Source organism: Anopheles gambiae, chromosome X (genome assembly GCF_943734735.2).
Source record: "Anopheles gambiae chromosome X, idAnoGambNW_F1_1, whole genome shotgun sequence".
In the NCBI taxonomy this organism is placed as follows: Eukaryota; Metazoa; Arthropoda; class Insecta; order Diptera; family Culicidae; genus Anopheles; species Anopheles gambiae.
This window is the reverse complement of record NC_064600.1, coordinates 9630324-9658235: the sequence shown is the minus strand read 5'-3', so window position 1 is coordinate 9658235 and position 27912 is coordinate 9630324. Positions and strand designations below refer to the sequence as shown.

The 27912-nt window shown below is 49.8% G+C and overlaps 2 protein-coding genes across 9 annotated transcripts; one reads left to right on the top strand and one right to left on the bottom strand.

Moving 5' to 3' along the window:
- The first annotated feature begins 256 nt into the window (after positions 1–256).
- Positions 257–5216, top strand: LOC1271705 (nose resistant to fluoxetine protein 6). Its single transcript, XM_310550.6, has 5 exons — positions 257–581; positions 1714–2095; positions 2159–2450; positions 2518–3628; positions 3702–5216. The coding sequence occupies exons 1-5, from the start codon at positions 368–370 to the stop codon at positions 3800–3802; spliced, it is 2100 nt and encodes a 699-aa protein (XP_310550.6). The 5' UTR covers positions 257–367; the 3' UTR covers positions 3803–5216.
- On the bottom strand, positions 5152–27337 carry LOC11176031 (nuclear factor of activated T-cells 5). 8 transcript variants are annotated; one of them, XM_061656930.1, is made up of 9 exons: positions 26758–27337; positions 23311–23418; positions 22048–22291; positions 21491–21956; positions 13742–14511; positions 13435–13658; positions 11836–12316; positions 8455–10644; positions 5152–8375 (listed from the first exon to the last, which is right to left on the bottom strand). In XM_061656930.1, the coding sequence occupies exons 3-9, from the start codon at positions 22256–22258 to the stop codon at positions 8371–8373; spliced, it is 4347 nt and encodes a 1448-aa protein (XP_061512914.1). In that variant the 5' UTR covers positions 22259–22291; positions 23311–23418; positions 26758–27337; the 3' UTR covers positions 5152–8370. The 8 variants fall into 8 exon arrangements, with proteins under 8 accessions (XP_061512914.1, XP_061512901.1, XP_061512922.1 ...); XM_061656917.1 differs by having other exon boundaries at positions 22048–22295; positions 26758–27336; XM_061656938.1 differs by having other exon boundaries at positions 8455–10641; positions 22048–22295; positions 26758–27335.
- Positions 27338–27912: the final 575 nt, after the last annotated feature.

Below are 27912 nucleotides of genomic sequence, written 5' to 3'. Positions count from 1 at the left end.
AACGTGTTTGTTATCCTGTGAGTCAAAGTGTCCACTATTTACGGAACCGTGGAAGATGCACACAGTCATCCTGCTACAGCTAGTGGGAAAAGGGAGGGGATGGTTATCTTCGGTTCGAAAACCTCTCGAAACACAAACCAGAGGTATCTTCGACCGTATATATGTGTGTGTGTGTGTGTCTGTGCGTCTGTCTGTACTTTAAAAACCAGAACGCGGATCAAGTACCCATTGCAATGCGGCCAGTAAAACATCACCATCGCATCTGCGACCACACAGGGACGGCCAAGTATAAAACCAGCGGACTAATCGCACTGTCCCCTCATTCCGATCCGTCAGTGTCGCGCGCACGCTTCAAACCCGTCAAGCCATGTTGCGCCGGTTGGTTTGGCTGTTGTTCGGTGGTGTGCTACCATACGTGCTCGCGCTTGCCAATCCACATCCATCAATCGATTTCGACGGCATCGTAAACGCACTACAATCAGCGAACTTGACGCGCCAGCTGCCCACGGGGACGCCGTGTGACCGCGAGCTGCTGGCGCTGGTTGCCGGCGTGCAGGCGAAAGAGTTTTGGGCAGTGAAATGTAAGCAAATCGTGTCGTGTCGCAGAGCTTTAAGATACATACTTACAAAGCGCACCATTAGTGTAGGGGGTTGGGGTGTGTCAGGTGTGTCCAATAGTGGGTGACGAAGGTGTTATTAAAAAAAGATGGTATTAAGTGCTGCTTGAGGTTCTTATCGGCGCGAAGACGAACGGGATTAGGCCGAGGAACGTTGGTTTAAGGATCGAATGTGTGTCTACACACTGTGCGGGATCAATGCACAGCACCTAAGTGGAAGCGAAAGTGGTCTAGTAATGCGTCATTGCTTTGATTAAAGAAACTATCATCGAAATAAAGCGTGCGCGGGCGGTTTATCGCACAACAAGTGCCTGACCGGGCTGCATTAGGTGCTACTGGGAGAGAGGGGGAAAGTATTCCTTTTATTGCAGTCTTAAGCACTGCTAATCTCTACTGGATTGCTACTACCAACTTCGATTGGTTCGAGGCACTAAACGTGGCCGCACGTTTTACGAAGCATTCGCAGTTGACATCAGATTTGCTCGGAAGATCAAAGGCAAAGGCTCTATTGCTTCTAGAAACATCTTCTCAGTGTGTAGTTTCCCATTATCTACTTCAATGAATGCCATTTAGATGGATGTTAAGTTGGGATCCTATAGACCCATTTTCTCAAGATTATGTCCACAGTATCTCCACAGAATTGTACAGTTCTTAAGGGGATGTAGAACACAACACCGCGGCTGAGTTTGTAAGATGTCCACAGGCACAGGATGATCACTATATCAGAGGCTTAGGTCTCATATTTCTAGCTAGCTCTGCAGGATGTGTACAAGTTTTTAGGGATGGTTTTTATCTACAATTTTCAAGAACATTGGCGTTATTAGCAGATTATCTGATCGAACGCACCGAAAAGCGATGCATCTTCGATGTGTGGACACATTGAGTCACAGTTGACTCATTTCCCTAATTACTATTGATTAGAATTATATTGTCAGACCTCTAGGACCAATATCTCAGTCATCTGCAGCTTCTGGGATCATCTAATATGGGTTTTGGAAGACTTTGGGCACTTTGGGGATTTTCGGTATTCTTTCACCGCCTAGCACTTTCAATGTAAACCTAATCAAATCACTGTGACAACCCTATCCCACCCCAGTGCTGGACTCATGGGGCAAATGGCCGGCCGGTATCTTCGCGGGAAACCTGTACGAGCTGGGACACTACGATGAATGCATCGACCTGCGGCACGACTATGGCGGATCGCCTGCGACGGACACTCTAAGAGGCCGCTACTGCTTCCTGACCGTACCACTCACCGGTCTGGTTCCTTCCAAACGTCCATCACCACCGGCCCAGCGCATCATGCCAGGCACTTCAGGTGGCCCGTTGGCCGCCCACCTCGGCGTATGCATCCCAGCCGCCTGCTCCGCCGAACAGTTCCAGCAGTTTCTCACGCGTATCGTACCTAACCTTCCACCGGTGCAGCTGACCTGTAACGAGGTAGCTCCGGCACTCGGACCCGCCCAGTGGGCTGCAATGTAAGTATCGTCCTCAAGCCTGGCTCCTCTTCAACAACTGAGAACTAACACTTCGACACACAGTGGAGTCTTCGGCACAGTACTGCTACTGGCGGCAGCGAGCACACTGTACGAAGCGGTGACGCTCTGCCGGCGCCATACGCCGCACCCCAATCTGGCCATGTTTTCCCTGTACCGAAATGGCCGGAAGCTGCTAGCGACGAGCCGGCGCAACCCGACGGACACGACGGTCAAGTCCAGCACGATCGACTGCATCCACGGCATACGCGTCATCTCGATGGTGTGGGTCGTGTTCAGCCACAACTACGTGCGCATCGGCATGCAGCCGCTCTACAACTCGCACGTTATCCTGTCGGTAAGTCGGTTGACCTGTCTGTCTTGACCTGTCCACCACTCATCTCATCGTTGCGTTATTCTTGCAGTGGCTCGAGTCGTACCATAGCGTGCTGGTCGTAGCGTCCACTGTGTCGGTCGACACCTTCTTCCTGCTGAGCGGGCTGCTCACCTGCTGGAGCATACTGAACGCACTGGACCGGCACGGTCGGCTCAACCTGCCCGTCATGTATCTGCACCGCTATCTGCGGCTAACGCCGGCGCTGGCCGCGATCGTACTGTTCGCCGCCACCCTGATGCGGCACGCCGGCTCTGGCCCGTTCTGGGACGGTGCGATGACCATGTCGGAGGACCCGTGCCGCCGCTACTGGTGGTCGGCCCTGCTGTACGTGCAGAACTACGTCAACCCGCAGGAGGTGTGCCTCGGCCACACCTGGTACCTGTCGGTGGACATGCAGCTGTACCTAGTGTCACCCTTCATCGTGTACCCGCTGTGGCGCTGGGGCCGCCGCGTCCTTGCCGCGATCGTCGCCCTCACCGTCGCCTCCATGGTGGCCGTGCTGGTGCTGTTCTTCGTGCACCATCTGCGCCTGTCCTTTCTGGCGGTGGACGAGGAGCGGCTGCGGCACGTCTACACCTACTACCCGACGCATACGCGCGCCGGCGCCTGGCTGGTAGGCGTCTGCTTCGGCTACGTGCTGCAGCGCACCCGCAAACACTACGTCCCGCTGCCCCGGTGGTCGGTCGGGCTCGGGTGGGCCCTGGCCGCCACCGCCATGCTCGCCGTCCTGTTCGCCGACCACCCGATCCAGCAGCCGGACTACGAGCGGCTGCCGCAGGCCGTCGACGCCATCTACGAGTCGCTCAGCCGGGTGTGCTGGGCGACCGCCGTCGGGTGGGTGGTGTTCGCGTGCGTCAACGGGTACGGTGGTCCGGTCGATCGGCTGCTCGGGGCCACCGTCTGGCAGCCGCTCGGGCGCCTCTCGTACGCGATCTATCTGCTCCACCTCCCAATCCAGCTGATGATGGCGGGCACGACGCGGCTACCGTACTACTTCACCGACCTGCTCGCCGTGTACCAGTTCTGGGGCGACATCGGGTTCACGCTCACGCTTGCCCTGCTCTGGACGCTGCTGTTCGAGTCGCCGATCATTGGCCTGGAGCGGATGCTGTTCGGGCGCCGCCGCGACCCATCGAAACGTACGTGTTATTCGCGCGCACAGTGCGTAGCATTTGCATGGATTTCTTATTTCGCTTTTGATTCTTCCCACAGGCACGCAGCAGGAGAAGGGGCCAGCTAGCGTGGAAAATGGCAACGAGGCAAGGGTGATACCGAAATCTCTCTCACTAACGTTACAAACCGCTCGTCTGTAGTATCGCCCGTTCCCGTCCCCATACGCTCCTGTCATCGCAACCAGTTTTGTAGTTTAATCTCCCATTTTCTCTCACTCTCTATCTCTCCAAACTCTTTGTTGGGTACAAACTGCTTCAGATTCAAAGAGCAGAATGAATCTTTGAAATGAATTAAAGAATTCGGTTCTCCGATAAGCGATTCCACGAGTCTAGAAGGTTTCATTGCGTTGTGAAAGAGTTATGAATCTTCAACGATTCAAGAACTTCAGAAAAATAATCCCATAGATCCTTGAAGCATCAAGAACAGCTACAACCTCATCTGGCAGAGCTATCTTTAACAATTAATGAACTTCCAAAGGATGTCAGATGGTTGACGATTCTTCAAGCATCTGATCTTCAAGAAACTTCTCAACTCGTCTGATTCAATTGGCATGCTGGGTTTTATGAATCTTTCTTTAAGATTTATTCATGTGAATCTTCAGTGATGAGTTATTCGAAACTCGAATCGAATTTCCTAAAGATCCGTGAATCTCCAAGGATCTATAAAGACTGATTATTATTCAAAGATTCATGATCCTTCAAAGATTGATGGATTTATTCATTTGTTTTCTTCTAAACATTGAATTTACGCCTTCCCATGGTGCATTGGTAAACTCGCCCTTAATACCATGCTCGTCGTGCGTTAAAGCTTCGCATGGGACGTTTACCCGTAGCAAAACAAACTATCCGGGTGCGTGTTTCTTGCCAAGAAGTCTTAGAATCCTGTATAGGCTGGCATGACCACGTAGGTTGTTACGTCAAGAAGAACTATAAGAAGAAGTTCAAGCTCTATGAATCTTGGGAGATATTTGAGGCCCTTGAGATTCATAAATCCTTAAAGATTCGTGAATCTTTCGAGATTCATTAATAATTCTAAATTCATTAATATTTCGATGTTCTTGAATCATTGAGATTCGTGAATCATTCTAACCTAGCTCCAGACTCATTGGATCATTTCAAAAATTCATACAGATTCATTAATCTGAATCAAATTTACCCAACACTAATACCGACTAGATTTCCTGTGACATGTCGCTGATGTCACAAACGTGAACAGCAACTCTGCTGAGATTCTTACATTCTTGGGAATCAAAAATTTTCCCCTACATCTGCCATCATAGATTCGATTGTCAAAGATTCGTTCAGGTGAAATATTTGTCGTGTCTCACTGAGAGTTTAAATATCACGTAGCTTAAGACAATCATCATCACACTATTCATATCTAGTTTTTTAGATGGTTCGTTGGTTAGTTGACTTGGGGACGCGCCTGCGCCGCCAAGACTCGTTTCGTCTACTGCTAATTATTAGAACATTTAGAACAACACCGTATGTTTCGTTGGATATAATAGATAGTTGAAAAAAAAATAACAAAATAAATCTTTATTGTAAACAGTAACAGTAAGAATTGTTTGTTTGATACGTATGGACTGGACCGGGCCCGATGGCTGCTCCCAAAGCGTCCGCTGCGCTTTGCGCTCCGTTCCGCACAGTTGTTTTCCCCCCGGGAAGTGCTGAAGCTCCCCGGTTCGTACACTTAGTTTAACTATTTTACCGTCTAATACATGCAGCAGAACAGGATGTTCCGAGATGTTTGGGGAGAAGCATCGAAAAGGAGTACGGCCCGATTCGCAGACCTGACCGAAACATCGTAAAACACGTCTAGATCGCAAAAGACATGGGGAAGATTGTAAAAGGTTCGTATTCGTAGAGTAAACTTTTCTGTTTCTTTTTTAGACAGCGCGACAAAAACGGTTATTCTTTAGATTTGATTTGTAAAGTCAGTTCCTCTGTTGCTGTGTTCCTGTTTGTTTGTTTGATTGTTTGTTATGTATCGTTTTAGTTTTTTTTTTCTTAAACTTGTGCTCTACATTTCTGGTTGTTTTTTTTTCTTCTTCTAATTCCAGCCAACACCAGTCCTCATGTTCTCCCACAACCTCCCTGCATAACCTGTAACATACATAGCTAACGACTGTTGTGATGAAATAGCCTGACCAGAAACTCGATTGGCACCTATCTGCCATTAGGTGTTTCCAGCTAATCAACGCCACGGCAACGGCCTTTGTGTTCGAGACAGAGACATTAAACTCGTTTCGGTGCTTCCTAATCTATCCTTATTAAAAAAAATACACAAAAAAAACATAACAAATAGCACACTTTGGATACTTGCTAAAAACAATGTTTGAGAGTTTTGTTTGATTTTGTTGTCTTGACTTTAAACCTAACGAAACTAACGATTAAACCTTTCTAACTTAACCAAGAGAACTAAAGCAGCACAAAGAAGCTAAACTGTTACACTGCTTTGTATGCTATTTTGTGTGTTACTAGTTGAGGTGTGTTGCATCACTAAGGTTCGCTTTCTTTGATCTGTGTCTGTGCCCCTACCGCACCCATTGATTGCATGCTGCGCGTGTGCCTCGAGTCAGTCATTTCAGTTGTGTAGTGTGTAGTAAACCTTGGCACCCAGTCGGCCCGGTGTTAATCGGGCAATAGTTGCTTTCCTGCTATACGATCGATGCTTTGTTAGCTTGCGATCCGTTTTTTTTTTTTAAATGCTTACAATTACAATTACGGGACCAGTGCACTTTTCCTCCCAATAATAGCAAACACAGAACAACTGGAAAATAAAATCTTTTACCCTACAGACGCTGCTAGCGCACGTGCTACTGTTGCTGCTTACTAACTTGACGGTTTGACTTAATGTGGGGCAAACTGGCTTGCCCCTTGGCTGCCACGGCTATTACGCTACAATCTTACGCGACACAACAAAAAAGTGGCTCATGGCAGTCTGCAGGTTTTGTCTAATCTATCTCATTCGCATTCCGGTTTTCCGCGCCTGATTCATGTTCGTTGTTCGCCTGTTGCTGTCCTGTATTAAAGGGGGTTTTTTGTTTCGCGCTCCCGAACACGTAAAAGCCTCCTGTATGTTTCGGTACGGCTATCCCAAATTGCACAACTCTCCTTCGCCTACGCTAACATTCCATTTCACTGAGCTGAATATGGCAGATTTGGGTTTTTTTTGTTTTGTTTTGGAAACACAAATCATCACTAGAGCAGAAAACGAAAGGTCGCCCCTAAAGCAACGGTCCCTTAGCGTATTAATGTTAAATGTTTAACAATATAATTCCCCTCCCCCCCCCCGCGCCCCCTTGCCCTTTCTTCTTCTATTGCATCCTACTAACGGCCGAATTTAAACGTCAAAGTTAACGTAACTGTATGAGCAACGGAAGTGTGACAGGCGCCACGCCAAGCGAAAAACACTCGCCCGTTTTTTTGGCTACTGAACGCTGCCCGTACCCCGGCCGCGGGACGGCCGCACGCGTACCCTATTCGATGCGGCGGGTGTCTTAAACCAGCGTTGTAAAAACTAAGCATAACTATTAACAGCCATATTGTTGCAACAGTTAAGTGTTGTTCATTACCATTCTGTGCGCCCGCTCTACCCTCTGCCCTATCGGTCCACAGTGAAGTGGTTTTGCGTACCTTTGGTTTTGCTTTACCCGGCCCTTGTTGGGGGCTGGTGAGTTTCGTTACTTTTATTATGCTCCTTAAGCCCTAGTCCCTCTGTCATCTTTCCTAGCTTTGCGGGCGAATTTTGTAGTGGCCCGTGCTGCTTTTGCTCGGTTCTCCTCTTTGTGGCTCTCTCTCTCTCTCTCTTTACCGCTAAGTGAGTGCTAGTGTGTATGTTTACGTTTGAAGCAAATGCGTAGGGCTGTTTTATGTGCACGTTAGTGAAACGGTGCTGTGTGTGTGTGTGTGTGTGTACGAGTTTAGTTATTAGGAATAAAATGGAGTACAACTAGTTTGAAAATGAATGTGAGCCTACAATGTGCGTGGTTTCACTAGAATGGTGAAAAATACTTGTGCGTTTTTTGTTATTTCCATGCATTGCGCATTGCACGTACTACGTGTCCCACTGTCCCATTCTACCACCTGCTTTCCGCAAACAATCCTCATGTATGGCATGTAGTAGGTGTGTGCTAATATACTGTTGTATTCCGCGCGCTCTTCCCGCGGTGCATCGCGACCAGAGAGAACTAAATATGGCAAAAAAAACATAAGATTGGTACGCGTACACATGTGGCCACCTTCCCTCTGCCCACAGCGGACGATCGGCCGCCGCTAGGAACTGCGCAACTAGGTTGCGACCGTAACCGGTTGCGGCAGAAACCGAACCGAAAAGCCCCGGTCAAGGCGTGCCTCGGAGCGCTTGTAGCGTCCGCATTGGATTTCGCGCAGGAGAATTGCGCTGTGCCCGTGTTTTGGCGTTGGAGAGTAACTACTACTAGAATAACTTTATCTGTAACTGCTGCTGGAGCGGTAGGTTTGTCTCGCGAGTAAAACATTTCTCTCTCTCTCTCTCTCTCTCCATGAAGCATGGATTGTACAAACTACACTCTTAAACGTAAACGGTTTGGTATATGCAAAACGCGCTGCTTGACATCTACACTCCCGCCGCTAGAGCTCTAGATGCGCGGCTGTTGTCCTACTTTTGATTTTTTTTATTCCTAACTCCTTGGTGGCCACTGCTGCCGGTGCATGATAGTTGGGCGTTACACTACAAAACAAAAGAAGCAAAGGGAAAGTTAGCAAAACCGCACAAAACAGTGGGCGGACATGCCTCGCCAGCTACCTACCGGCATCGAACGCGCTCGGGCAGATGTAGTTCATCAGCTCGGTCTCGGTCATGGCGGTCAGCTCCGACGCGAGGGCGCGCGACTCCTCCGCCAGCGACTCCTGGGACGGATGGAGCCCGATCGAGTCCATCGGTATGGCCGGTTCGACGACCACCTCGAGCGGGCGGGCCACACCGACCGCCGGCACGGCGCTGACCGGCTGCACCACCGTTACCGGTACCTCCGGCGGCACCCCGTTGCCGACGACACCGCGCCCGCCCAGCTGCACCACGCCCAGCGTGCCGACCACCGTGGGTGGGGAGGCGATCGGCAGCGGTGCCGAGGTGTCCATCGGCTGCTGGGTTGGGAGCTGGGTGTCCATGAGCAGGGCGTCGCACACGGCCACCGGTCCGCCGACCATACCGACGTCCATTTTTTCCGCCAACACCTGTTGTTGTTGTTGCTGCTGCTGCTGCTGTTCATGCTGCTGTTGCAGCTGTTGCAAGTGATGGTGTAGTTGCTGTTCTTGCTGCTGCAACCGTTGTTGTTGTTGTTGCTGTTGATGCAGTTGTTGTTGTTGCTGCTGCTGCTGTTGCTGTAGTTGTTGTTGTTGTTGTTGCAATTGTTGTTGCTGCTGTTGTTGCTGCAGTTGTTGTTGTTGGAGTTGCTGTTGTTGTAGTTGTTGCAATTGATGCTGTTGTTGTTGCTGTTGTTGTTGTTGCAACTGATGCTGCTGATGTTGTTGCAATTGTTGCTGCTGCTGTTGCAGTTGTTGTTGATGTTGCTCTTGCTGTTGTTGCTGTTGCTGCATTATCGATGTTGTTGGGCTGCCGGTGACGGTGGTTGGCGGAAGTAGCACATCCTGCTGCTGCAGCATGCTCTGTACGGCTGCAGCATCGCCAACAGTGGCCATACTCGACAGCTCTAACAGTGTTTGCTGCTGCAGTTGTTGCTGCTGTTGTTGTTGAGTTTGTTGATGCTGTTGCTGCAGCTGTTGTTGTTGTTGCTGTTGTTGTTGAGTTTGTTGATGCAGTTGTTGTTGTTGCTGCTGCAATTGTTGTTGTTGCTGTTGTTGAGTTTGTTGATGGAGTTGTTGTTGTTGCTGCTGCTGCTGTTGCTGTTGTTGCTGGTGTTGTTCCTGCTGCTGTTGCTGCTGCTGCTGTTGTTGTTGTTGTTGTTGTTGTTGCTGCTGTTGTTGTTGCTGCTGCTGCTGCTGCTGTTGTTGTTGCTGCTGTTGCTGCTGCTGTTGTTGCTGCTGCTGTTGTTGCTGCTGCTGTTGTTGCTGTTGTTGTTGTTGTTGCTGTTGTTGCTGTTCCTGCTGCTGCTGTTGTTGCTGCTGCTGTTGTTGTTGCTGCTGCTGCTGCTGTTGCTGCTGCAGCAAACATTCCGCCTCGATCTGCGTGGCAATCGCGTCGCTGCACACGCCGGAAGCTGCCAGCAACTGGTCCAGCTGCATGTTGACCGGCGTCGTCGAGGCGTGCGGCGTCTGCGGCTCCGTTTTGATGATGCTCTTGATGTCGCAGTCGACCGGCAGGGGCGGCGGCTTGGCCGTGCCCAGCGGCTCCCCGCCCATGTAGTTCGTTTCCATCGGTGCCACCGGCAGGCTGCCGCAGAAGGACGTCAGCGTGGCAATGTTCATCACCGTGTCGAAGTGCGACCCGATCGACAGCGACCCACCCCCGCTACTACCACCACCGCCGGCAGCTGCTGCTGCCGCTGCACCGCCAGCGCTCGGTAGGTCCATCATGCGGCTGTCGTTCGCCAGCAGCGACATGTTCGAGCAGCTGTCTTCCATCTCCATGCTCGGCTGCCGGACGCTGCGCCGCCGGTACAGTATGCTCGGCTCGGCCGGGACCGGCGCGAACAGGATGCCGTCCAGCGAGTTCTCGACCGACGCACCGAACCGGGCCAGCGAAGCCTTCACCGCGAACTGGTCGAGCGACTCCTCGTCCGCCATGTGGCTGCGGCTGCACTCCGGCTCGACCAGCTCCGGCTTGAACACGTCCACCGCCGGCTGGATCGGCTGGTTGGGCGAGGGCAGCGACAGCACGCCCGGGTGGCACTGGGGCGGGATAATACTTCCGGTCGGCAGCACGTTGATCGGCGGCGGCATCATGCCCTTCGCCTCGATCTCGAGCGGCGTCGAGGTGCGCAGAAACATTGGCCGGCTGGCGTGCACGTTCGCCGGCTCGTCGAACGGCGACACGGCTGCTGGAAAGGGAACGCCCGAAAAGGACACAGAAGAGAGCAGGACAAGTACAATGAAAAGTCTTTATCGAGATGTAGGAAACTAAACGCTTAAACCGTGTCTCTAGATACTTAATAGCGATACGAGACTAATGGAATATGCTTCATCCAAAACGCATTCTTGCAAAGAAGCTAGCAAGCAATCGCAAACCGCGAGAGAGCCGTACATTATTGGCGCTACGACAACGACACTAACAACACTACTACGAAACACATGGCAAATTATAATGACGAACTACACCGATACACACACATACTAACACACGATCCAGCGTCCAACCCTCCACAGTCAACACGATATGTTTGTGTATGCGTGTGTGTGTGTGTGTGTTTTCTAGTTGTTTTGTCGTATTTTTAGATGACTAAATCATATCGTATGGTTTGTAAGCAAAACAAAAGGTAAATCAGTCTAGGCTGATGTTTCTAAAATCCTACTAAGCGAACGATAAAACAGACGATTTTGGCTAAATGGCAACGCACTACTAAAGCTACTCGCAGCAGTGCTACTGCGCGCTAAGGGAGTGATCCGTAAACTAATAACATCGCCAAAAATCAAGCTAACAATACTCATAACGGACACACCCTGTAGAAATATATGACCAACAACTACTACTGGAGCAAGGGCGAGTCGTGGCCCATTTGTACACGGAAAACCAACCAAAGATGCAAAGCTTAGCATAAAGGCCTTCATCCACGACTACTAAATCCGAACATTCCGTCTAGTTTTGTTTACAGAGAGTAAGAAAGAGAGCATCTAAGACGATCAAAACGAACAGAACAAGGTAAGGAAGGTAAACAAAAACTAAACAGGGTTGTCAAAACGTAGTGATTGCATCCTCTTTTTACCTTCACCGAGGCGTAGTTTGCACCAATGGGCTTGAACAGTTCCTACCACCCCCATTCAAGGCTCACAAATCGCTTCCGCGTGCGCTTAGGATTAGGGTTAGGATGCGTTTTAAAATGTTGTTGTTAAAATATTCTGCCGGGATTGTTCGGCGAACGATGCAGAGCTGCCCCTGCCAAACAATCCAGCACACAGCTAATGTCCCTCCCTGCCTCCCATACCCGTAGCACTACCACTTCATCCCACCACCACCAACCGACGCGGTGCCGCCGACAGGCAACCCAGTAGTAGCAGTAGTAGTAGTAGTATACCTTCCGTCCGGTTGCCGTTGCAGACAAAGCGACCGCCAGCAGCTCCGTTCGGGCCGGGCAGCTCGCCCATGCCGGCGGCCGTGGCCGCGATCGCATTGATCGCATTGGCCAGCGCAGCACCGTCAACGTTCGGCACGGCGGTAACGTTGCCACCGTTCTGCACCCCGGCCCCATTGTTGCCGAGGCCGGCCAGCTCGCTAAAATAGTTGTGCGACGTTGGTGGCGGCTGCTGTTGCTGGTGTTGCGGCGGCTGCTGCTGCTGCTGCTGCTGCTGGCCAACGGCCGTACCTAAACGGTTGCGGCGCCCCGGGATGGTAGCCACCGTGGTCGCGGCACTGAGCGCCGTATGCTCACCTTTCGGCGTGTAGATAAAGTCATGCGTTTCGCTCTTCTTGCCGCTGGACAGGATGTACAGCTTGATCGTGACCGGCTCGGTAATGTCCTGCCGCTCGTACGGTGGCACCTTGCAGATGAGATGAACCTGGCAGATTGGCGAGAGGTGGGCGAAACGGAAAACAACAATATATTAGAACTTGCGTGAGTTAATTGCGAGTGAGTGTGAGTTACAATGATTTGGTTTGAGCACACTCTCTAAGAGGGATGATAAATCCACAGTGAGTGAGCTGCTGCTTGCCGAAGCGAAGAGTTAAAGCACTCTTCGAGAACCAGTGCAGGGAAAATGTCATGAGCATCACGTGACGATCACCACCGAAAACAATGAACATGTTCATTGCTGACACTCAATGAAAGTGCGTCATGATGTGCCGAGCGCGAGAACCGAGTGCGTGAGTCTCTGACTGACAAGCTGAGCTTAATGCCGTTGCCAGCATAATCATGACTATTTCTCGCTGTGAACAGTGCTGCCAACTGTCACTGTTTCAGTCACCAACACTCATGACTGAAACGAAGCTCAAATCAGCTCACGTACACAACTGAGATGATCAGAGATGAGACTCAAACAGTTGGTGGACCAATCACATGCTTGATGACATTTTTTGTAACACCCAGCTCTTGGTCACTCACTTGGTCGTGACATTTTCGGTACGCCACACATATCTCCCATGACTATCGTGATGATCACCGACTGAAAATGTCGCGACCAAGTGACTGACCAAGAGTTGCACAAGATGTTACCAAGCCTGTGATGATCGCACCAACTGTTTGAGTCTCACCCGTGATCATAACCGTAGATACATGATTTTGTTTCAGCCAGAATTTGTCATGACTATATGAGTCACATTTTGCAGAACTGATCACAGTAAAAAAAACCATGACATAGTGACTGACCAAGCGTTGGTTGCTAAAATGTCACCAAGCATGTATTGGTCACACCAACTGATCATCACCTTTGATTTTCACAATGACATGTACAAGTACATGACGCTGACATGGATTTTGTTTCAGACAGAATTGTTTATGACAATGACAGTGACATTTTGCAGCACTGAATTCAACCACTGGACTTTCCCCCCCATTCAGCTAATTTCCACTCTTCGCTCGTGCCAACTTGGGACCCATCCGTTTGTGAAGCAATTCCCACGGCACGAAAGATGAAAGAGTTGAAGCTGAATCAAACTGTTCAGGCCCATCCCGACCTACCTGATTCAAATGCTCCTTGTCGGGAGCGACCGCATGCTCCCAGGCCGCACCGGCAGCTGCCGTGCGCGTAAATGCCGAGTGTGCGGGCACCGCCTTCGGCCGATGGAAGACGACGCGCGTATCCTTGAGGAAGTTTTTGCCTATGATGAACAGCTCCAGACCGCCCTCGACCGGGCAGGAGATGAGGGATTTTTTCAGTATTTCCGGCACGCCCGGTGGTTGCGCTGTTTAGGGCAGATGGGAATTGAACATGTTACAGTAGTGATTCTATCGCCCCAAGTTACACGGCTCGCCCGCCTATACTCACTGCAGATAATTTGATGCGACGACACCTGCAGCGTCTCGGTCGCCCCGTCCTCCCCGGTAATGGTGGTGCGGAACACCATCCGGCAGCGGGTGGACTTTTTCTTCGTGCGGGACGCCGTCTGGTCGGGAAACCGGTACTCCACGTCGACGTTCCGCTCCTTCAGTATGCCCACGCAGTCGCACGTGACGGTCATGTTGTTTTCCGGCTTCAGCTGCACCTCGATGTACTTGGTGCCCTCCAGGATGCGCTCCACGCACGGGGTCGAGTTTTTGCCCGACACCTTGCACGCCTGGTAGAAGATGTGCGGCGTCGGCCGGCCCACGTCCGACCCGATGTACACCAGCAGCGCGGCCGGTTTGTTGTAGCCGACCAGCCGCACCACCGGAAAGCCGTTGCCGCTGCGGTCCTTCACCGCGCCGCGCGACCCCTCCGTCTGGTAGCGAGCCCGGTGCTGCTGCTCCGGCTGCGTCACTATCTGCAGCTGTATCTTGCCGTCGCGCGAGCTGATGAGGGCGGGCGGGACGCCCGCGACCGAGAAGCTACCGTCGGTGCCGGGCGCCATCCGGAACGGTACGGACGATGCGGTTGCCCCCCTGTTGCTGTTGGCCGTGCGCGCACCTCCCCCGGCCGGTGCATTCTGCCGGCCGGTGCAGCTGGCCAGCGGGGAGGCGGCAAGCGACACGCCCGGCGAGATCGTGGACGGCGAGGAGGATCCGGTCGAGGGCGATAGGGTCTGCGGCGACAGCGGAGACACGGACGTGGCAACCATTCTGTGGAGAACCGAGGGAGTCGATAGATATATTACGAACGGTGTGGGACAAAACAATTGCAAATACTATCAATAAGTCTTGTGTTACAGTTTTACAGATTTATTTTGACAAATTTTAGCACATTTAGCCATTTATCATTTATATGCTCAATTAACATATCTGCTTCGAGACTAGCCACGTGGTGCAGCCATTCAATGCATGGCTTAACGAGACGCCCATTATGCGTTCAAATCTACAATGAACCGAAGAAAGATCTTGTGCTTATAGTAATTTACATGGATGAAAATCACCTCATAATTATTCATGGCAAGCCTGTAACGTGTTTGGAATGAGAAATGTGAAGAGACAATAATACCTTCAAAATCCTTCAAAGTGAATAAACTGCTCACGATTCCTCGAGAAATAACATTGGCCAACAAAAACAAACGACATATGAAAGTAGTGTAACATTCAACAGCGTCCAAGTGCATCCACAGTCGAGTCTCAGAAACTCTTCTCTTAATAATAAAACAAACACCACATGCTAGTACATTTTTTGGCAGCTTGTCCTGACCATGAGCGTGTACCCTATCGTGCACAGATGGGAAACAATCAATGCACACAAATATATCGTCCATCGTGCACTTGGACACACACGGGGTTATACGCCGTTAGAACGAGAAAACTTAAAATACGATTGGAAAACCATCTGCAAGCGTTTTCAACTGCGACTCAAACAATAATAGTAAATGCTTGGGTAAAATCTATTTTAAAAGAGCCTGGAACGAATGTTTCGGGCTGGTCGGTTTACCATTTAGAATCTTTGATGGTTTGTGGAACTTTTGAAAGGGTTGAAAGCAAGCCCTTGTGCTTGTGTTTTTAAGGATCAAGATGCCAAATAGCAACGAGAATGTTCAAAATAAATAGTTCCAGAATGTGGCAGGATACTGTGCAACAAGCAGCTACACGTAACTAGTGGCCGGATAGCATTGAAACATACGGTTGAAAAGATCGCGTAAAAATAATTATCCGTGACTACCGATTACCACCGTTCATTACCGTCATTACCGATTAAGTACAGAAACTTGGTACCAATAGTTGTGTCGTCAGAATGCACAATTTAAAGTGAAATAAGGTAAAAATAAATACGTCCTTTTCGGACCATTCCTCCTGAATAAAAAAAAGGTAAATCTATGTACAGTGGAACCCATTCATATCGCGTACCCCTTATAATGAATTTTTCGCATAACGAGCAAATCTAAATGATCTACGAATACCCCTCTTAACGAGTAAAATCTCGCATAACGAGCAATTTCATTTTTGTTTCCGATAAGAAATCGTGATCATTCCGAGTGTTTCAATGCTAAGAATCGTTAAATATCAACCTTTTCTCAAAAGAGGCAAGTATAAGAGTGTGAAGGTAAAGTGTAAGAGAGGTGACACATTCACACCTGCTGTCAGTCCAAATTCAAGAAAACATACAAAAATGCTAAAAATTGCTGGGTTGGGCCATGGACGCAATCACTCTAGGTCCAGATAAGTCTTTTCAGATCAGATAGTGGAAGTGGAAGTGGACAGAATGTGGATTTTAGTGTGTAGTGTACCTCCCTAGGAATCGTTTGTTTCACAACTGTGAGGTATATTGATAGATATGTTCTTGCATGCATTCTAGATTTACTTGCTCTTGAAGACGAGAATTTCGGTACTGAGAATTGAAGAATACTGTACCGAGAATACTGTTGCCCCTTGGAGGTGTTCCGTATGGTTGTGATGCATATAATCCCCATATACCTACACTATTCTTGGCCTGGAACCAATAATTTCACTTTTAATACAAATTTTGTGAAAGAGAGCCTCCCACATAACGAGCTTTTTGCTTAACGAATGGGTCATTGGAACGGATTAAACTCGTTATGAGAATATAAAAATTAATATTGATTTGATTTGACTGATGATTAATTAGATGGGTAAAACAACCTTAATGTTATTTATTTAATTATCGTTTGAAACGTTTGTGATTCCCAATTGCGAACGTTTTGTGCACCACTGTACAGGCGTTATTTTTAGCTCATCCGGTTCCGTAAACGATCGAGCACGCAGGCCAGATTAGTGCGCTGCCGCTGCGATATGATTGCGTCTTTATATGATAGCATCAATTTACGGCCCTACCAAATTGTTGCAGTACAGCGTACATTAAAAAAAATAATAAACACACACAATAAGGCCAGTGCAGTACCGTCGCTGCGTACCGCTGCGCCAAAGCAAGCAAAAACGAAAGCGCCCTAGGCGACACACGCACCTGCAGACGAACTGTGGTAAAGGTGAAGGTAAACCGAAAAGAAAAGGAGAAATTGGAAAGCCCTAGAGGACGGCGGTTTGCATATGTTGCTGTCGAATCCGAAAACGCATCCAACATGCAAAGCCCGTGCGCGACAAACCAAACCCCGCCCGTGCTCCAATGCTTATTACATTGAATGGACGCGTGTCCAGTCGTCACCGTCCACCACCACCACCCAATGAAATTGTTTAGAAGGGAAGAAGGGATGGACCATCCACAGCCTGGTGCTGGGCGGGCGGGAAGGTCGAGTGATAGTTACATCGCATGTAATGACTCGGTGCGCCTCATGTACGCCAGACGCGTTATACAAATCCCAACACATACACACATACACACCGATGTGGGAGAAACCGGGTTTTTGCTGTGCGTGTCTCGGTCGCGACCGCAATTAAGTCGCCGTTAATCATTCTGAGAAAATCAGCCAAGATCTATCTCATTCAGAATTTTGCAAAACCCGTTGTGGTGGCGGCAATGTGGTGCCTTTGGGGGCCATGCACCACTTCCTCAAACCGTACGCTTTATGGTGGAGAGCGTTTTGAAATCGTAAATAAATATTCAACACCGCGCCAAGGGGACCGATGCGATGCGCTCGTGCGCCCGGCCGCGCGATATCTTCGTGCAAAACGCACCCGCGGAGGGGGGGATGCGGGAGGTTGCGGTATGTATCGAACTTCTAGACATGCTCTAGAAACTCGATCAACACATCGCGCGCCGGTGAGCGGTACCGGATTCCTGCACCGAGCCGCGTAAACGCGGACAGTGTCAGCAAGACCTCACTCCGGCGAGGGGAACAACAGTGTGGCGCGCGTTGTGTGCACAAAACAAGTACCGCAGAGCGTGTCGCACGCCCGAACGGTGCTGTTGGGCCGATTTGGCAAACGCAACAATAACGACCGATGCCCTGCCATAAAACTCTCCCAACTCGGAGTCGTAATACTTGGAAGGGCCTAAACTTGGGCCGACAGTGCTAACGCGCTGGGAGGACTACACTGCAGTGATCCCAAGGGCGCGCTTGCGGACTGGAAATAGATATTGCATTGCATCAACCGTCGTCGTAAGAGACGCCCCGTGTAGCGTTGGTGGACGTTGCCAAAAATGTATTCACTCCCCCGCTCCCCCCCCCCCTGCCCCTGCTGCAACATGTGGTACCGAGAGTGACCTTGCTCGGGCGCATCGCGCAAGTGCGCACGGGTGGGCGCGTTTCTACACGATCAGAAGGCAAAAACCTGACACGGCTGATGAGTATATTTACCTTTACTTCTTCGTCGCCCGTCTTCCACCTCCAGTCGGGAAACAAAGCGGTTGATTGGTGCCTCGCGTACTCGCTCGTCGCCTGTAGCAAGCAACTTCTGGCACCGGCCAACTTCCAAAACGCACTTGTTTCAAACACTCCAAAACACTGACTTCTTACCAAATGCAAAAAGAGGCTACAATAACAGTGTTACACTACACACGCTTCGTTTCAGTATAGAGCTGGAGTTTGCACAGGTTTGCACACCGTAACGCCCGAGGCATCTTTGTTGTCTACACTCCAAACGGGAGGACTTTGAGTTTTACTACAAACCCGAAATGTCCCAGCAGAAAGAGGCCCTCAGGCAATCCAATTCCTGTTCCTGCTTGTCCACTTGTGCATTCGTGTTGAAGACGGGCGCGTGCGCCCTCTCAAATGCAACGATCTTGACGTCGCTGCGTACTACCGGAGATCGCCGATCGCGCGGAAGTGTAGTGCCGCGCTGTTGACGGTCGGGCGGCGTAAACAAGACTGACAGGTCCGAGCGCCCGGGCCGGAGATCAAAAAGACGAGAAGCTATCCCCTCCAAGATGTACTAATCGATCTTGTCCCGGCAGCAACGCTCCACTATCACTCGCCCATCGTGGGACCGACGACCACGAACTACACCTTCAAACTACGGCGTCTCGTGCTCTCTCTCTCTCTCTCTCTCTCTCTCTCTCTCTCTCTCTCTCTCTCTCTCTCTCTCTCTCTCACTCGCTAATTCTCTGTGGCGGAAGGCATCTACAGCACTGCTCACGTTCTATCGTTCCTCCCTGTTTGCCGGGGGTGTTGTTTTGTCGAGTCACGATTGTGCCGATGTCTCGGCTGGTGACGACGAATGTCCGAGATCACCCATCTGGACCGGGCAGCCGATTGGACGAAGTGTGAGAGACGCGAGGACGGAAGTGCACTGCAAAGCGCACGACCGACTGAAGTGGAGGATGCTCCGCCCTACTCCACCAGGGAAACCGTGGGGTCAAAGGAACACCCCAGGTTGCTACTAGATTTTCGCAGAAGAGTCGCTCGGATGCTCGAACAAAATGCCCAACACCTCGGATTTGTTCTGAGCCTCGGTGCTGATAAATTACTTCCATAATCTGGGCGCAAATACCGCAAGATACGGGCCCCGAACCGGGTGAATCATCTCGGCTCGGCGGTTGGGAGGACTGATTGCCCGGGTACTGTCTGGGACTGTCGAGCACCACCCTGGAAACAACGGACCCAACGAGTGCCCTATAAATCACGTACGGACTGACTTCTCCGCCCGTTTTTTTTTTTTTGCACGCGAACAGGTGCACTTATGCTTTCGCTGATGTACACACCGCCCACTGTCAATGATAGGATAGCACGCCGAGTCTGACATTAGCTGGAACTGCAGCGCTTCATTATTATCGGGCCTTCTCTTGCCTTCCATCCCGTCCGTTGGGATTTGGTTTTGGATATCCGAGATTCCCTTCCAGGGTTGCAAGCGAGCAGTTCGGCGAATCGGACGAAGAAGGAAAAAACCCCGCAGGCAAGCACGGGAAATCCGCACAGCTTCTTGTACACGGTACCAGGGTAGGTACTGCATGTCAGCCGGCTTCTGCGCGCCCACTACTAACCGAGTCACCCAAGCGGCAGCAGGAAATAGCATTGAAGTAGGCGCCAGTCTGGCGACGTCACCGACTGCAACCAGTGCAGGTGCGCAGGTAACAAGGGGTTACCGCCATTCTAGACCAAGCGTGTGTGTGTGTGTGTGCGCAAGCTTCGTCACGAGGGAATTCCTGACGAAGCTTGTCTCCGGCATCGGTGTCTATCGCACCTTCGGCAGAGTGAATAAATTATTGATTCATCATCAACTCACTGCCCGGGGTCGATAAGACACTAAATCGTGTATGAATAAATAGTACACACATTGCTGTCGTCATCGTCTGGCTGCCTGGGGGAGGGGGACACACTATTCCAACCACTATTGGAACTGGGAACGTGAGCGAAGTGATGGGCGAAACCTGTCGAATCGGAGTCGTCGAGAGTTTAAAATGACTCTTTGGATTGTTTTTGTTTCTACGGACCTCATCCACTCCCGCTCTGCTAGTGACTCATTCGTATGTAATTAAAACTCACTCCCAAAACTCTTGACAAACCTCCGACCTCACTCAGAGCGAACTGAACCGAAAAAGAGTGAGTTTACGATTCATATTCCTGGTACGTTTACGTTTCATATTTCAACTCACTGATAGTTGTGTAAACGCTCTTCTCAAATTGGAGTTAGAGCAGGTTATTATGAGTTCAAAAGTTTTTGTAGGATTTAATGTATAATAGGAGTAGGTTAGTCCGAACAAGATCACTAAAATCGAAAAAGAAGCTTCAACTTAGCACGAAGAGTTTTGGCTTTACGGTTCATTAGACTCTTCTTTAACTCCCACATGCTCTTGATGTCTGGTTCTCTATTAGCCACTCGAATGCTTTGATTCAACTCACTGCAAAGCGTGACGTATTCTTTCTACCTCTTATCTCAACCTTGAACGGGTTCATACGAGTTCGGTAGGCTCTCTGTAGTCAGTCACCTGCAAATCATGTACGATTCCAATACGCAAATGTTTAACTACTTTAGAGGACTTTAAGTTGCACACACACACACACATACACCCAACGGGTCTGAATCGACCCCGTAGAGTGTGTAGTCGTATGGCCCATCACTAAACAAGACACCAAGAGATGTCCAAATAGGCCTTTTCCCTTCTGTGCGTTCGAAGCTATCACAAATGTTTTCTTCCAGCAGCCCGCTACATATGTGTATGTGTGTGTGTGTGTGGTGTCCCTCCACACCACCGAGTTCCATTCCCGTCCCGGGTATCGCATCTTTTTTTTCTTATCGCCCAACTCAATTGTGGAACCCGGAGGCACCTTTGTTTTGTACACGCCAGGGCGCTTACGCCATATGTGTCTTCGCTTATGACATCCGCGAGATAGAGCGAGAGAGAGAGAGCGAAAACGAAAGGAATGTATATCTGGTGCGCTGAAGATTGCTAAAGACATCTGTTCCGAGCGCACAACCCGCCTTATCGCCAGGGAGGTACACCAAGAGACCGCACCGATAAGATCGCGCGCGTCTGTTTAGACAACTACCCACCGAAAATGCTCGTCCGAAAAGTGACGGAGGACGTCGCTGACCAGGCCTGCTCGCACTGCTCGTGCAGGAATGGAACTGCAGGGCCCGAGCCCGAGAGTGCGTCAATCTTCGTCGAGCTGAAATCATCCACCCATCTGGTGATCTGATTCACGCAGCACAGGTGTCGTCTTCCGCCTTCCACATGCACATGCTCAAACACGTCAATGGACGCTTCTTCCCGCATGGGGTCGTGTTATCATTAGGGGAAGTAAGTACGACCTAGCAATACCGCACCTACCTTGTACTGGCGGCGACAGCCGCAACACCCGCTTGATGGGTCTCCGCTCCGTCCAGCAAACCGGGCGGCCCGTACGGCACGATCGGGGCGTAGCTGCTGCCCGCCGCCGCCACGTACCCGTTCTGCTGGTGCGGCAGCGGATGGTGGTGCTTGCCGAGCTTGGCCTCGTTCGCACTGTTCCGGTTCGCCGTCGCCGTGCTGATGATGGGCGGTACGACACCGCCGTGCCGGTGATGCAACCGGTCGGCCACGCTGCCGACCACCGCGCCCGACACGGGCAGCGCCTTCCGCACGAGATGCGTGCGGCTGCTGCAGGCCAGCTTGCTGGTCGTCGCACCGAGACTGACCCCTTTGCCCGTGTGCCGTTTGCCGGCCAGCCGCAGCAGCTTGCGCTGTATGCTAGGCGCGCTGGCGGTGGTGGTGGTGGCGGTGGAGGCAGTGGCGGTCGCGTTGTTGGCTGCCACTCCTGGGGCGGGAAAGACACAGGACTAGGATTATAGCTACCCTACATTTTGCTACGAGAAGAGGACTTGGTGTAAAAAAAAAGGTTAACTTACCGAGGACCGTGCTGCTGCTGTTGCCAGTAATACTCGGTATTGGTAAGGTCGAACGTCGCTCCAGCGTTACCACCGACGGGGAGACGACGATGGGTGAGTTTGTCCCGGAGTTAGCAGCAGCACCACCACCAACGGCAACGGCGGCGGCCACTGTTCGTCCCGTCGAGCGCGTGCCCTTGCCCCGGCCACGTTTGTTTGCCGCCGCATCCATATGTGTGTTTGTCAATCTTTCGTCGTCCTCTGTCTGTCTGTGTTGTGTTTTGGAAGGTGAATTAATATTTTGGAACTTATTAACAACCACACGACGGAAGGACACACACACTTCCAGCTAATATTGTTCTGATTATGGTGAATGTTGTGGGTTTGTTTTTGGGAGGATATGGAGCGCCCGCGCGCGGTTGGTTGTAGTTGCAGGTTTTTTTGGTGGAGTTTTTTGATTGCAGAGAGGTTTAAAAAACACACTCACATATATATTCTACTTTTCTTTCTTGATAGCACAGAAACACGTTGTGTAGGGAGAGGATGTCGAAACACATTAGCGACTTAAAATTGTACGGATTAAAAAACTTCCCTCCCAAGCAGCATGGTGGATTTGAACCAATGGATCTGTGGTGTATTACAACCGCCGGCTTAACCACAGCACTACTCAGCCATGCGAATCGAATGCTGCTTACAAGCGTACTGTAGCAACAGGTGTTTCTTTTTGAAGAGTCCGTTGAAACATTAAATTCAAAACTACATATTTTATCTACAGTGATACTTAAAATTGAAAGAAAAAAAATCGATAAAATTTATTCCGGATCAAAAATAATCATATTTAAGATGTATTCACAGATGTGCATGCTGTAGCAAAAAAAAAACTCTCTTGCTCCAGTAAGCGTTACCATCAAAGAATTTAACGCATGAGATGTGGCTGTTGCTCATACACAAATCGAACGAAACACTCTAGCGAAATGCCGACATCAGCCCTTAGCCGACGAATGCACTCCAGGGGAGTGGGAATGTTTTGTTTAGCCCCACATGTACCGACGCTTAATTCGGCTGGGGTTTTACTTTGATTTTGCTGCTCGTTTTTTTTTTTTAGCACAAGTCTTGACATTGCCGTTCGGTTGATAGGAGATTGACGCAGAGAGCGCGAGCGCGATTGAGGAGTTGATTGTTGGGCGGGTTCCCAGACGTACTGTTTGAGAGTTGAGAGCGCCCTACCGGCAAGGGGCCACACACCCACAGTGCTGCTAGAGGCTAGCTTCAAAAGAAACTTACCCAATGCGTTACTGTTGCAGCGGGCAGCTCATTCTCCGGTGGTTCCGGCGGTTCCCGCAGCTCACGGCAGTCAATGAGATTCTGTTCGGCTGCTTTCTTTCTCACTTTCTGCACCGATGAGTAGTGGTGGGCATGCAATTGGAAAAAAACAAACAATCTATTGAGTCTAAGTTGTGCTGTACAGAGAGCAGGAAAAATGCGAAACGGTCGGTACACAGAGCAGGCACATCAACATTTTGTCCCCCCCCCCACAAACCTCGCTTTCTTTCTCGCTTTCTCGTGCGCCCGAAAGCAACAGGTATGGTCTAGTCTGGTGTCGAAGCGACGCGAATATCCTGGCCCGATAGTCCCCGTGTGCCGGTGGGTTGGTTGGGTTGCGTCTCTCGCCCCGTAAATAGATCCCCCCCCCCCCCCCTCGGGCTTAACCTTGCCACTGCCTTCCCCACACGTGCCGGGTCCCCGCACAAGAAGGCGCATGGAAACAAGAGCAAACGAACCATCCGATGGACGGTAACGCCCCACGGATGTACAGAAAAGGAAGGAAAAAAGCAAGCAAAACACATGCATACACACACACAAACACACACACACACACACACACAGGAGCTCGGGCAAGGGCCGTTGCAGAGGAGCCACACCATACCAGCGATCCACGAAAAATCTTACGCACATGGAAATGGCATGGCAAATCAAATTAACACACCCCAAGGCCTCGACAGCAAACAGTGTGTATGCCCGTGTGTGTGTTGAAAGATTATCAAAGATAATCGATTAAATTGGGTGTCGCGAGCTCTGGGACGAGCGACGTCTAATAATAAACGTGTGAATTATTGGCTCCTGTGATTGATTACACTAATTTCTTATTTTTAGATGGTGCTTTTTTGGTTCGATCGTGTGCTGATTGGTATCGTTAGATTTCCAACCAAAACCCCGGACGAGGTTGGATATTTGTTAATTTCATTTCATTTCATTAGAAGCAATTTGAACAAAACGCACTCTCTCTCTCTCTCTCTTTTGCCCGATGGGCTTGAAAAGATTCGACGACAAACACACACCCACAAATAATATATTAATGAAATGTAGCGCCTAAAATGCGCCCAGCTGCAGGGCATTACATTGCAATGGGCACAACAGTAACGGTCGAAAACAGGGTAATTAACATTACGCAAACACGACTCCATTAGTGCACCAGGGGGATAAAATCGTGTGAATAACGACATCGGCCACGCCGCCCGGGCACATTTTTAATGGCCAGCATTGCATTCCGCGAATAGTTTCACCTATACGCTAGATTCACCCGGGATGAGGTAGGAACCAGGTCGTTTGTGCATGCATTAAATTATGTTTGTAAGACGCTAGGGTGTTGCTGAATTTCGATGCGATGATGCGATCGGTTCTCGCCTCGGAGAACATTCTTGGAGAACAACGAGATGCAAAAGAGAGAGAGAGAGAGAGAGAGAGAGAGAGAGAGAGAGAGAACAGGCGCAAGGCAAAAGGCACAACTGGACAGCAGCAAATTGCAGATAAAATTTTGCAACACGCAGCATATTTTTTATCCCTCGCCAGGGGTCGGCAAGTAACGGATACTAACTGCAACCGATGGCGTTGAAAATAAGAGGACATAGCAAAACAGTAAAGGCGGTAAGAGTGAGCGTGGATTAAAATATTTCAACAGAAGTTTTAAAACCTTAAAGCATGATTTGTTATGTATGTTGTGTGTATGAAATAAATTTGAAAATATGAATATTATAAATCTAGCACAAAACCAAAGTACAGACAGGAGCCTCATGGCGCTCGACTAATAAATAGTTCGCAATAAAATCGGCCGACGTCAAATTGCACTTATTGGACTTTACAACAAGCAGTTGCAGCTTGTACAAATTAGAGTATGTATGAAATTGTCTTTAAAAAAAACAGAGCAAACCTTTATTATTTGATTGAAATACCAAAATCAGCCACCGCTCAACTGCTTGCAGATCCTCAGCCCTTAGGCACTTTTGGCGAAAATGTGTAAAAAATAAAGTAGAAATGAAGGATTCGAAACAATGAAAAAAAACTTTCGATTTCTCTCTCTCTCTCTGTCTCTCTGTCTCTCTCTGTCTCTCTCTCTCTCTCTCTCTCTCTGTCTCTCTCTCTGTCTCTCTCTCTGTCTCTCTCTGTCTCTCTCTGTCTCTCTCTCTGTCTCTCTCTGTCTCTCTCTGTCTCTCTCTGTCTCTCTCTATCTCTCTCTATCTCTCTATCTCTCTATCTCTCTCTATCTCTCTCTATCTCTCTCTATCTCTCTCTATATCTCTCTATATCTCTCTATATCTCTCTATATCTCTCTATATCTCTCTATCTCTCTCTATCTCTCTCTATCTCTCTCTATCTCTCTCTATCTCTCTCTATCTCTATCTCTCTCTCTCCCTATTGCTCTCGTTCTATCGCTCTCTTTGTCATGACGTTCTTTTGTATATTCGAAATTCACTTTGGAATGCAATTTTCCCAGTAATGACAAACCCTAGCTTCAGCACAACAAATTTACACAATTTCTTCAAACGCGCTTTCGGTCTGACGATCCCTGGCCAACCGCACCGGATGGGCGGCTGGTTTCGCCAAGAACACGCCGGGACGGGCAACATGCTGCAACAGAAGCAACAGGTAAACAAAACCCCCTTGCTTGGGAAACCAACCTACACACACACACGGGCGCGCGCGCGCGAGCGATAAACCGGAAATCGCATTTGCACTTGTGCTGCGACCAAATTTCCCTTTCGGTGTGTACTTCCACACACCCGTTAGAAGAAAAACGGTCTCACTTTTACCTGCTGTGAGCGAAATTGCTTTCTAATGGCTAAATGTATGTTTGTCTCTTCCCCCTACCCCAACTACTGGCTCGTGGGCAGCTGTCAAAGCATCTGATTGTCCCCCGCAAGAGGGAGCCCACGGATCGCCGGAAAAGTGCCGGGCAGAAGGATTTTGAGGTTGATTTTTGTTTTTTTTGTTGTTGTACCGATTTCCACTATTGCAGACACACCCACACACCCACACACCTACACATCCACACGCAAATTTGATAAACAAACAAACCGAACGGTAGGATGCTTTTGTTTTGGTAAGCAACATTGACACTAATAAACTAACAAATCACACTTTTCTGTGGTTGTGTAGTGACGGAACCACTGTAACACATCTCATTCGCTCTGTGGCTTATGTGGATGTGTGTGTGTGTGTGTGTGTGTGTGTGTGTGTGTGAAATGGGGTTCACTGTTCAACACAAGCACCCACCCCCCTTTGCCACAATCCCCCCATCCCTCACGAGCACTGTTACACCCTGCGCACAATATTTACGCGTGTGTGTTTCACTTGCTTTTGTTGTGCACGCTCGCGTGTTTCGTTTGTTTTGCTGTGCGTGCCGCCGGACCGACCACTCACACACCGGATCACGTGAAATAGGGCGCCGTTTACCTCAGCCGCGTTCTGGCGTTGTGTGCTGCTCTCGATCGACTGCTGCTGCGGCTGCTACTGTTTTCGATAAGCAGCCGCGTTGCAGCGGCCGCATTCGCCCTTTAGCACTCATCCCTCTCACGCACACACGCACGCACGCACCCCGCTGTACGCACATGTGAAAGTTTGGGAGCGAGACGGAGAGCGAATGATAGAGATAAAACGATTTGACAGTTGTCCCACCGTGTGAATGGGCAAGATGTGCCCACAAAAACAACTGCATATGCGTGTGTGTGATGTGATGGTGTGCGTTTGGAGGATAATTTGCTCGTCATTTTTCAATTGAGTTGGAGCGCAATGGAGCTATTATCGCCATCTCCTTCTCACTTTTGCCATCTCCTGTGCGACAATCGCGGTTTGGGGAAATCCCGTTTTTTTTTTTAATTTTTCATATAATTTTCGCAAAGGGAGAGGATGTTAGGTTGTTTTTGTTTTTTTTTTAGAAACACTTTCTACCCGTCCAACACTTCTAGCACACTGTGTAGGTGGGCGTATGGAAGTGCCTGTGTGGGTGTGCATATACACGATTAACAGGCTTCATCACCCACACCACCATGCCATCAGCTGCGGCGCTTTGTGTGCTTCTGTAATGCACAGTGGGCTAATGTGCTCTGTCTGAGTGTCCATATTTTGTGTCTTCAATTCCTCTTCTTCTTATTCTAATAGGCGTAACGATCTGCACGCTCAGGCCGCTGCCAGACACACCGAAAAACCTCTCGCTTGTTGGCCTGCTCACGATAGAGCACGTCGGTGTGATATGGCCCGGTCTACAATCATTCTACACGGCTCCAAACATCTCCGGACGACTCCGAACGACTCCGGACGACTTCAGACGACTCGGACTCCGAACGATTCCTAACAACTCCAAATGATCCTGGACGACTTCGAACGACCCCGGATATTGCTGGGCGGACCTACCTTCCGGAGTCGGTTCCAAAATTTTCGGAGTTGGATTGGAGTCGACTCCGGATTGTTGCCAACTTTACCCATCACTAGTAATGAAGAATGAAATGTACAGGTGTCCCCCGAGATACGACTGTATTTGGGCCAGACAAAATGTCCCAAAGCAAGGCGTAAGTCGAATATCTGTGAATGTAAAATGAACACGCGAAGTTG

Excerpts from the sequence above, each read along its gene's own strand:
- LOC1271705 (XM_310550.6), top strand. The coding sequence starts at position 368 with ATGTTGCGCCGGTTGGTTTGGCTGTTGTTCGGTGGTGTGCTACCATAC. Across the intron at positions 2,451-2,517 it reads ACTCGCACGTTATCCTGTCG|TGGCTCGAGTCGTACCATAG; the intron begins GTAAGTCGGTTG and ends TTATTCTTGCAG. Across the intron at positions 3,629-3,701 it reads CCGCCGCGACCCATCGAAAC|GCACGCAGCAGGAGAAGGGG; the intron begins GTACGTGTTATT and ends TTCTTCCCACAG.
- LOC11176031 (XM_061656930.1), bottom strand. The coding sequence starts at position 22,258 with ATGGATGCGGCGGCAAACAAACGTGGCCGGGGCAAGGGCACGCGCTCG. Across the intron at positions 21,957-22,047 it reads CAGCAGCAGCACGGTCCTCG|GAGTGGCAGCCAACAACGCG; the intron begins GTAAGTTAACCT and ends TTCCCGCCCCAG. Across the intron at positions 12,317-13,434 it reads ACAAGGAGCATTTGAATCAG|GTTCATCTCATCTGCAAGGT; the intron begins GTAGGTCGGGAT and ends CCAATCTGCCAG.